Source organism: Delphinapterus leucas, chromosome 3, assembly GCF_059928025.1.
Source record: "Delphinapterus leucas isolate spDelLeu-1000000601 "Yukka" chromosome 3, BTC_Dleu_Yukka2, whole genome shotgun sequence".
NCBI lineage: Eukaryota > Metazoa > Chordata > Mammalia > Artiodactyla > Monodontidae > Delphinapterus > Delphinapterus leucas.
In genome coordinates this window covers 96,606,575-96,617,966 of record NC_143131.1, presented here as the reverse complement: position 1 = coordinate 96,617,966, position 11,392 = coordinate 96,606,575, and the positions used below count along the sequence as shown (strand labels likewise).

The 11,392-nt window shown below is 39.3% G+C and overlaps 1 protein-coding gene across 1 annotated transcript in view; it reads right to left on the bottom strand.

Moving 5' to 3' along the window:
• LVRN (laeverin) overlaps positions 1 to 11,392 on the bottom strand; it is a 95,158-nt gene that overhangs the window by 8,528 nt on the left and 75,238 nt on the right. Inside the window, exons 15-19 of the mRNA XM_089909189.1 lie at positions 11,022 to 11,116; positions 8,995 to 9,102; positions 8,099 to 8,266; positions 7,740 to 7,877; positions 950 to 1,025 (exon numbers count right to left, since the gene is read on the bottom strand). Coding sequence (XP_089765315.1) covers positions 950 to 1,025; positions 7,740 to 7,877; positions 8,099 to 8,266; positions 8,995 to 9,102; positions 11,022 to 11,116 — 585 coding nt within the window. The remainder of the gene's footprint in view (positions 1 to 949; positions 1,026 to 7,739; positions 7,878 to 8,098; positions 8,267 to 8,994; positions 9,103 to 11,021; positions 11,117 to 11,392) is intronic.

Below are 11,392 nucleotides of genomic sequence, written 5' to 3'. Positions count from 1 at the left end.
AGACCCAATGCAGCCAAAATTAATTAATGTATTAAAAAAAATTTCCTAGAATATGTGGTTGAAGCAGGGTCTTAAAGGAGGATTAGGAATTACCCAGGCAAGGACAGGCATGAGGAGGGCACCCCAGACAGAGGGTAGAGTGTTTCTGAAATCTGGGAAATGTGCAACAACATGATAATTTAAGAAATTCTGTTAAGTGGTACAGTGTAACTAGAGGAAAAATGTTCGGGGGTACCTATGCCTCTTATTCTCTGACACTGGTTGGTGAAGTGGGCAAAAGTGAAGCTAGGGAGTAACGCAGGGGCCAGATCATGAAGGGCTTCATGTGCTAATGAAAAGATTTTAAAATTTCTTCTAAAAACTATGATGAGATACTGAAACTTTGGGAGCAGGGCAATGACTGGCAGTGATGTGATAGATGGGATGGAGGGAAGAACAGCCTACGCCAGGGAGCCTGGGCCATAGTCTACTGCAATAACTCAGGTGAAATACAACCCTCCATGAACAAGAATGGTCTCTATTTCAAGAGCAAGACATAATTAAAAGACATTTCCTGGGCTTCCCTGGTGGCACAGTGGTTGAGAGTCCGCCTGCCGATGCAGGGGACATGGGTTCGAGCCCTGGTCTGGGAGGATCCCACATGCCGCGGAGCGGCTGGGCCCATGTGCCACAACTGCCGAGGCCCGCGTGCCTGGAGCCCGTGCTCTGCAACGGGAGAAGCCACGGCAGTGAGAAGCCCGCGCACCATAATGAAGACCCAACGCAGCCAAAAATAAATAAATAAATAATAATTTAAAAAAGACATTTCCTGCACAGTGATAATACCATCAATGGAGCATAGAATGTAACAATTCAGAAAAGCATATTATTTTTAATTTTAGCAACTCCAAACTACACAAAAAATGGTTTCTAAATTGTCTTTATAATGCACAATATCTATAGTACTTACCTCTAAGATCTGTAAATCCGTACTTATGGTTCTCCCTATTACGTATAACAGAGTAACCAATGAGTGTGCTCCATACCTACAAAGCAACGAGATGCTAATCATGAGTGGAAAATGTTTGGCAAGACAAAGCTACAGAGCAGATAAATGCTAAGTATACAGCCCTTATTAATTCCTAACTCCCAAATCTAAGCAAAACCATATATGAACTTGTTTAGCTTCATCTTTTCATAGAAAATTCATGCTATAGGAAAGTCTATTAGCACAAAGAATTATAGTTTAATATTGATTTGTGTAACAGTTTTAAAAGTTTCATTTAAATATAAAAAGCTGTTCTTAAAAACAGTAACAACAACTGTTTTTATCTTTCAAAATGAAGTGGTTAGAACAGATGTCACATACCCAAATTAAGAAATTTTAAAAGAGAATAGGTAGGGCTTCCCTGGTGGCGCAGTGGTTGAGAGTCCGCCTGCCATGCAGGGGACACGGGTTCGTACCCCGGTCCGGGAAGATCCCACATGCTGCGGAGCGGCTGCGCCCGTGAGCCACAGCCGCTGAGCCTGCGCGTCCGGAGCCTGTGCTCCGCAACGGGAGAGGCCACAACAGTGAGGGGCCCGTGTACCGTAAAAAAAAAAAAAAAAAAAAAGAAAATAGGTAAATACTCAAAGTATACCCCTTAAAAAGTGTAGTTAATATAGAATCAGTTTCAGAAACGCTGACTAAAATACCCTGAAAGCTTATTGAAACTTCTGCATTTGTATATGCTTTTTGGAAAGGGATTCTCAAAATGTTGGTGATCCCTGAGGGCTAAGTACTCTGGCTTTCCTTAAGCTCCCTCAAACAGGTATGGTAACTGAAACTTCCCCTTTAGTTTAGTGACCTTGAATAGCTGACAAGAATTGTCTGAAAAACAGCCATGACATGTTGCTATGGAAAAACAGCAGATACATACCTGCTCAAAGTGTTGCTGTAGTTAAAAGAGTAAAGAAAGACTTTTGGATGCATTAAAAAGGAAAGAAAATTTAAAAGGTTAATATAATGGCCTGGACAAGAAAGGGTTGAATCAGGATTCTGTCTTGATAGTTGATAGTTAACACATACAATTGGTTTACTTCAAAAATGTATACTTGAAATTAAAAATTGTAAGAGTTAACATTGGCATGATATGCAGACAAAGGTGAGAGAAACACAGTGCTTTTGTCCTTTTTAAGTTCCCAGCTATAACTTAAGCTGAGTCTACTTCAGCAAAGTGGAGAATAAGAGACTGTCTACATATAATTCGGGCAACCAAATCTGTTCCTATGGGGAAAGAAGAAATATTTCTTAGTTCTTCATTTTGGTTGGCCAGGTTTAAAAAGCCTGTGAAATGACTCAAGAAATTTGACAAAACTTGCAAAGAAACTGAGTTCCAGACTTAAAAAAAAGTAGGAAACAAAAGAAAACTACCTACATTGCTAAACGTGTGATTTTTCTACCAAATACAGGAGAAAGGTTACCCCAGAGGCAGGGCTGGGTTTGAAGTTACCTTGTGGCAACTTATAAATTGTAAAAATGGGGAATAACATATAGTTAGAAGCATTGGGATGGAGATTAAATGAGATAATGTACACTGAAGCACCTATCAGGGTGCCTGGCACGCTTCATTCCTTCCTGTTCTTGAAAGTTTCAAGAGTAGGTATTTTTGAGACAGATGATTTATCCTTCTCTCTGAAACAGTACTCAACAAAAATATATACATTACAGATAGCTTAGCCCGCCAGTAGTCAAAGGTATTAACATGAAGACAGGAGGCAACATTTGTCAGGATAGTTGCCCTTTCAAGAAATTGATAATATTCAGTGCTGGTCAGCGTGATTTGGGACTCTAGTCCATCTCACCTTCTGCTTCTCCCCTTTCTCACATTTGCCCTCCCCTCCCCTCCCTTCCCCTGCCATGTCTGATTTCCAACAGCAAGCTTGGCCACTTAGGCAAGCATGGAGGCAGCCAGGTTATCTCGCCGGACCCAGTGATAGGCAGTGAAAATGGGCCCTCCAGTGCTTGGACACAGCACTCCGATAACATCTTAATTCTCTCAGTTTGTTCCGATTTAACCCTTTCAACTCTATGTTCCCCATCATGAAATACAACAGAGTAGAAGTAAAAGTGAGTGTAAGTTTCTGCTATATTTAAAAAGGATAACCAACAAGGACCTACTGTATAGCACAGGGAACTCTGCCCAATGTTATGTGGCAGCCTGGATGGGAGGGGAACCTGGGGGAGAATGGATACATGTATATGTATGGCTGAGTTGCTTTGCTGTGCACCTGAAACTATCAGAGCATTGCTAATCGGCGAGACTCCAATTTAAAATAAAAAAAGAAAAAAGAGTGTAAGTTTTTCAAGCATAGGACTTTAGCCAGTATCACATATTTGGAGAAGAAATAAGGGGTTTGGTGAAGAAGAGGGTAAGATTCGTTTTGGATCAGTTGAGTTTGAAAGTGATGATACCTTGTATTCTATATTCAAATAAAGCTAGGGTATTGCTGTAGGCGGTGAAGCCTGAATCATTTTATGAAAGCCAAAAGCAACATAACAAGCATGAAGCAAACATCATTTCTACCACATCCAATAAGAAGTCACAAAAATCCTATTGTTTCGTGTCTATTCACACATTTCTTCATAGGAGCTATGCACAAGGGCAGGTTCATACTGATTTCTCTGTAACCTGAAAGATGTCTTTATGGTTAGTGGAAGCTCCCTCACTGGGATCAGTATCCAAAAGATCACCTCTCATCTAACAATTAACTAAATACCCCACAGCCACCAGTGCAGTGCCCTGCACGTGGGACTGAGAAGCAGTATCAAACCAAAGTTGTTTTACTCAAGCAAGTGTTCCAAGGTATATATTCAGATTAGGCTCCCTGGGAAGAATCTGGGGCCTGGCTAAGGGGAGCAGATGTTCCTGGACTGCTGTTGGCAGTGTCTCAACTCTAACGCTTGACCAGCCCTATTGCCTCCTTTCCAGGGCCCTAAGCTCCAGCCAGTTATGATGATCAGTCCCAAGTCAGACTCTCAGCCTTGCCCCCAGGCAATTACTGGTGTCCTCCCTTCCATGTAGAAGGTGAGTTTTTCCACCTGCTTGTTCAAATCCCCTTTCTTCTCTTTTATTCCCTAGAGCACTCTCCAACTGTCCTCTGTAACATTTATCAGAGACCGTGTCTTAATCACTTTATAACCCCCAACAACAGCTTGAACTAACTGTGCCTTGGCATAGAAAAACCAGAACTTCTTATTACCAGAAAGAACTTTATAGCTGATCACATACAACATCTTTGATTTTATGCAACAGGAAACCAAGGCCTAAATGTTAACTAATAGGCCATCAATAGATAAATGTTGTTCTAGTTACAGTTCCAGATGAGAGGGTTAGAGAATTTAGTTTCTCATCTGTCTTTCGCTTGGAACAACTGATCTACTGGCAGAATGACACTTTGTTTACATTAGCATAGACAGTACATAGCAGGATTACAGTGACAAGACGCCGGGCTAGATGCTAGATTTCCTTCTGATGGGCTTCTTGGAGCTTTATGATGCTAACATATACTGTGAATTTGTGGAGGTTAAAACAGACAGTTTCCAAACCGATGGGCTACTGTCTCCTTTGTTCACAGAAGGCTTGGCAGTGTCTCCATGAATAATGCTCAGTGAAACACACTGGAGAAATACCAGTTTCAAAGCTAATTTGCGAATGATCGGTCACATTATAGCAAATTTAAAATAAATCCTTTTCACTTAAATAACATCAAATTTAATTTGTCATCGCATTTGTTTACTTACACTTTTATACTACCTCTATCATTTTATGAAGACTGGTGACATACAAATATTCATGTCAAATATAATTGTTTAATAAGTGCTAAGTAAATATTCTGATGTACAAAGAATAAGGTAAGCATTCCTGTGCCGTTTTAATGTATATAACATTTTAATTATTAATTTGAGCTTTTATTTCCTCTTAACAATCCATATATAACATTACTGTCTGTTCAAAATCATTTGCAAAATTCGGCAAGACTGGTGACTATAAATTGCATCCTAAAAATAAATGTTTTAGATGTAGAAGGCAAATTTATTTGAGTCTCAAAGACTTTTTGTAGCAGAATGTGTAAGAGGAGTGAACTGAGCTTAATGTATCATAAACAGAAAAGGAAAGGCATCTATTTTATGAGCATGGCATTTTGTTGATAAAAGATAAAAACATTTAAGCCATGGTTAAAAGTGAATGCATTTAGAATTCTAAGACCTTCTTAGGGATAATGAAATACCTGTTTAGAGTTTTTTTTTTTTTTAAAGGAAGTCCTTCTATACTCGTATTTAATACAGTTAAATCATTTAAATTGCTAGACAACGGACTTTTTAGAGAGCGCTGCAAACATGTCTCTGTTCTCCAAATGCAGAAAACAGTTCTTCTGAGGAATAAAAATTAGCACACACTTAAATTAAGAGCAATCTTTCCCATGGGTTGCTCAAAGCCATTTTGGGGGCTTAACTAGTTTCATGTGCTGTGTATGGTATAGAAAGAGAGGAGAAATAAATTGAGAGGCTGTTTTACCCCTTAGAGCAGTGTTGTCCAGTTGAATTCTCTCGAGGACAGAAATGCTCTCTATCCGAGCTGTCCAGTATGGTAGCTACTGGCCACACTGAGCACTTAAAACAAGGCTACTACAACAGAGGAACTGAATTTTTTTTTTTTTTTTTTTTTGGCTGTGCCACAAGGCCTATGGGATCTTAGTTCCCCAACGAGGATTGAACCTGTGCCCCCTGCAGTGGAAGCGTGGAGTCCTAACCATTGGACCACCAGGGAATTCCCTGAGGAGTTGAAGTTTAAATTTTATTTAATTGTACTTAATTTAAATTTAAATAGCCATATGTTGGCTAGTAGCTATCATATTGAGCAATGCAGGCTTAGATAATTTTTTAATCCAGTGTCAATTGGTTCCATGTTAAACTACGCCGGGGTCACCTGGGGTGCTACAGAAAGGTAGAAATTTTGCACCCTATTCTGGCAGATTCTGATTTTCAAGGGGTAGAGTGGGCTTGGGAGTCTTTAGGTGTATGAACCACCTAAACCTGCATCTTTCTCAGGGCCCGGCAGGGCATCTGAAGGCATGGAGACTGTGATAGGCTGCGGTGATTACAAGCTGGGTCCTCAGGAAAATCATCACTTATTTTTTAAAGGAGCTGTTCTCTCAGCAGTTTAATTCCAAAATTGCTGCTAGATTGTTCCACAGGATGCTCTGGAAGAAAACAGTCAGGGACTGTAGCTGAAGTGAATGATCTTGAGCAAACTGATCACGGCAGCAAGAGGGCAGATGGCTTCCAATCCAGGCAAAGCTAGGCATGTCAGCCCAAGAGGCGGCATGATGGGGGTCAGAGCTTTCGATGCAACCTCCAGGGAGAGAGAACAGAACGTAATAGACAGCCCTACGAGGCTGGAACCTCTGAAACCTCATGGAACAAGGCAACCTGAGTAAATACTTCTGATTTATACCCAACTCCCAAATTCCCACTGGGAAGTAGGACCTGGGAAGGAGGGCATTACCTTTAATGACTTAAACAAAAATGGAAGACATAATTTACCCCCAAGGTCATAAGGCTCTCTGAACAATGAACCTAGAATGATAATTTAAAACAAGAGATAAGGCCAATTTTCTCAATATTGTGAGTATGCTATGCATGTCCCCCTGATGAGCCAGAAAAACGGTACTGTACAAAAGAACTTTTATCTACATGTTTAAAATTTCTGATTTAAAAATACATTTTTGGTGTATTGTAAAGGTGTTCAATACATGTCCATAAAAGAAAAACATTCCATTATTTTGCTGTATAAGAGAACCATATTCAGATTCTTAAACATTTATATTCTAAATATATCTTCTGTTCCAAAGACCTAAATTTATTTGCAAAAAGTATCTTCCAACTTTACAGCTGTGTATGTACCTGAACTGTTGTCTACTCTGATCTGCTAACTCTTCAGTATGTGAATAGTTGTAGGACATATTATTCGAGGCTTTTAAGAATGTCTGGTTCAGGCTTTCAGAGACTGTGAAGCTGGGGAGATCCTGGCCTGGAGAAGGATGCTGTCAGATCTCCTTGTCTTCCCAGCCCTTTGACCCTCCCCTGAAGCCCCTCAATAAAATGGCTTGATCCACCCTCCCACCCCTCGCAAAACGAACGTATGGTTAAGTCATGTTCTAGAAAGAGCAGCTATCAAGGGTATGCTGCCTGACTTGTGCATTTCAACGTCTATTTTACCTGGCAGGCTAAGTAGCAAGCAGATTTAATCTTAAAAGGTGAGAAACATAAAAAGTTCAAGAACATGGAAGCCAGATACATAAAGGGAATCTGACAAAAGGCACAAGCAATATCCAAGCTTATGTAGTAATGAACATTGCTGTTTCTTAAAGATATGGTGATGTGCTTCACAAAAGAAATGAATGGATGATGTACACTCATACCAAAAAACATGACTTGCTCTAACCTGTGTCTCTGAAGACAAGATTCTTAGTGGGCACAGTGGGAAACTGAGGTAGATAAGTACCCCATGCAAATCTACATTCACAAAAAAAGCCAAAACTGAGGATAAGTGACCTTATCTTTCACACAGCTAGTTTGTGGTGAGACTAAACGCAGGAAAATTGATCAGTTTTCTAGTCAATGCAAAGGACTTTAGTGACCTGGCCAGACTAAAGTTGAGCCACTAGCACCAAACCAATGAACTAAATGAAAGAGAGGTCTCACATTTCCTCCTTACCTTTCACTCACAGCTTGCCAATTGTTGATTAAAAAGTCCTTTGCAACGTATCGGCCAACTTCAGAGGCTGCCACAGCTTCGATTATATTTGTTTCATTAAAAGTGAATGGAGATGTAGTGATGGCATACTCCATATATCTGTAAAAGCGCATGTGGCAGAAAATAAATACGTAAACATTATCCAATGGAAAGAGTAAATTTAAATAAATGGAGCTAAAATCCCATATGGTTCTAAGTTACTGAATTATAAGTATGTTTCATATTAATTCTTATATTAGCTCATTTCTATTTTTCTCTCTTTGGTTTATTAATTGCATTCCTCCACCAAGAGCCCTTTCAAGGTAAGTTGTAATAATCACCTGTTAAGTATCCACGGATCTTTACTGCAGCTCATTGCATAAGCAAGTTGAATCCTTTCTTCTTCCTTCGTTTTATTATTGTAGATATTTAACAAAAAATCCCATTCTTTATCATTTCCCAAGGCAATGCCATAACATAAAATCACATTTTTAATCGGATAAGGTATTCTGTAAGGTATAACATGCAATGATATTTTTCATAGCAGTTAAGTTATATGTTAATCTAGGTTGTCATATATTTAGAAGTATAAATCTAGAAAAAAATGTCTGTGATCTCAGATATAAATATCAAAAGTAGGAATCTAGAGAAGCAATTGTGAAAACTGTCATTCATATTAACATCTTGAGATCGTCAAATTAGTTTAGAAACTAAGGAGTTTTGAGGGAGAAGTAAATTAGAACAGTACAAACAGTGTATGTTGATAACTCAGTTTGGTTTCATATCTTATTATCACATTCTCTAAGAGTCCATCTGAGGTCATATTTTAAAGGTAATATAATAACACCAGAATGACAGAGTGCTGGTCTCAGGTGTCAGTGAGACTGCAAACTTACACAGAAAGAGATGCACTTTTATATATGTGAATAAATAACTATAATGAACAACCTAAATAAGACTCGAGATAACCACAGGTGCTTATTAGGGAATGCACCGGCAATGAGAGGTCCTGGATGAGAATTCCGTGTATAAATTCTAATCTATTGCTATGCACAGACCTCCATGAGACAATTGTGTGTGTGTGCTTTTTAAAGGACATTTGAAAAAAATAGTAAGAGAGAGAGATTATCTAAGTAAAAACAAAATGTTCATTCCCAGAGTAAGAGCATCAAAAGGAAGAGAAATTGTTGGTGCTGAAACAGGACAAAAAGAAGGGCAATTACAATATTACACTTACTCATTCTCTGGATGGTTCATCCAGTTTCTGAAAAGGTCTCTTGACAGCTGAAGACAGTCCTCAAGACCCAACCAACACGCAGTTCCAAAAAGTTTTTCCAGTGATATTCTTGAAGGAAATATCAAAGAAAAACATGTATTTTTCATTACTGCATTGATTTTTTCTGCCGCCAAGAATATGTGTTTCATAAAAAGATGGGTATTTGAAAACATCCTTCCAATAACATCAGGTTTGTTAAAAAATAGCCTTTGTGGATGGCAACTGTATTTAAGGTTCAGGGAAATATTTGCTGAGAGGCTCTCAGGCACCAAATAAGCTCCAAGACTGGTACTTTTTGAAAGTAAGAAATAAATTACTGCCTTCCTTCATCTCCCTCAAACACACAAGGGTGTACACACATGCCACATCTGTTATCAATTTATTTTTCCTCCCTTACAGATAAAAAAAAATGACTTTTAAGTATCTGATATAACACACTTAAAAATAAAGTTCTTTCTCTACACATGAGAGCAGAGGGAATGGTTTATATCTCTCCTTCGACAGCGAGCCTCTCCTGGCTTAAGCTTCTGTTTCTTCCTCCTGGCTATTAACGTTGTCTCCAGAAAAAGAACGGAGGTTTCTGCTTTGTTTTTATAGCTGAGCAGAGGTACACATTACCATTGCAAACGAAATAAGTTCAAAAGAACACGGAGAAGAACAATGATAAATCCAGATGAGCGGTGCCTTGAGGTGTTGCAGTTTGGAGTAAGAGGTAAAGGAATTCAAATGGGTCAGGAGTTTCCGGAAAATGCCAAGAGGCAAATCTCCATTGCTCCACCCTCCCTCCAGTTTCATCCCAGCCTGGCCTGACCTTCTGATAAGCAGAGGTAGAATCTCCAGGGGGGAGACCTTCTGAGAGACAGTTCTGAGCACTCATTTACACATTCACTCCTCTCCCCACCCACCCCAAGCTGGCAGCAGCAAGATGGAATTCTCTGGAAGCACAGTCTAACTCCCTGAGATTGCTCTGAAGAGAACTGGCCCAGGGATGCTACAAAAAGCAGGTCACTTCAGGCCAGTTTAGGAGAGCCAAGGCCATGGCTGGTTAACAAAGGTGCTGCCTGGTTGGGCCTTTCTGTTTGCCTATACAACTTGCCTACCCACTTTCCATCCTAGCTCATCCCCGCTGTCTTCCATCCATCTGTAAATCCAACCACATTGTTTGTCCATTCACACGCTTAGCTCTAAAATTTCTCCCCTCTCAGGATACTTGTGAGAAAGAATAACCCCACCTTTTGTATTTCTTACTTGGTCTAATTGGTTTCGGCTTGATGTTGACTAGAGCTGTAAATATAATCCCTGTACCATTCATTGTTGGTCACAGATTCCCTCACTAAATCTGGAAGCCCAGACTACACACACAAACCTTGTGTCACAGGGAAGCCAGCGGTACTTCAGCCCTGTTTTGCCTTTCACCCCCTTTCCAGAGCAGCATGACAACAGGCATAGTCCCCTAACCGAACCAACGATGGAGAAATCGTTTGCAATACTTGGTAATGCTCACACACAGATGACTGATACAGTTCACTGTCAATCTCCCTAATCATATCTGCATAATGTTAGAATTTCTGTCTGACATAAATAATGGAACTTTTCCCTCTGTCATCAAGAATATACAGAGGGGATTTTTTTCCCCGTGTATTCTTCCTGTACCCTTCAATTTGTTTGTATAGGCTGGTTTTTCTTAACACAACCCTTCATCAATAGTACAACATACTTAAGATTTCAACCAGTAGCCTAAGATTGGAGAATATAAAGCTATAAATTCCTGTGTGTACTTGTATGTGCTTCGCAGGTAAATTAAGATTCCCAAATTACTATTTCCTATTAGGATACATGTAGCTCACCAATCCCAAATCTACTATTCTCAAATGGCACACAAATCTCTCAGTGAATCATAACTATTAGTATCTTATTTTATGAATCTGGAAGCCTATCCATTAATATGAATTATTTAATTCAATGATCACTGCTCAAAAAGTACTTACAGAGCTAAATAGTCATCCTGCAATGTTGCCACATTTTCACGAATTATAGTTGAATAAGTATTCCATATTGAGATAAGTCTCTTTAACAGATACCTCTATAAACAATAAAGAAAATATACTGTTAGTTCTGCTCACAACACCCAATTTACACTGCTTTTCTCTTTGTCTGAAAAGACATTAACAGAGAGGTGATAGATATTTCTTCAGAAGTAATCTTTATTTGTCACTAAATGTATAACTTTTAAAACCTCTATAGGTTCAGTTTCCTCAAACGTAAGCAATACGTAAACAATATGATGTGTGTCAGCACACTGCTTGGCACATAGTAGGAACTCAATAAATATCAACCATTCTTATCATTTACTATCACC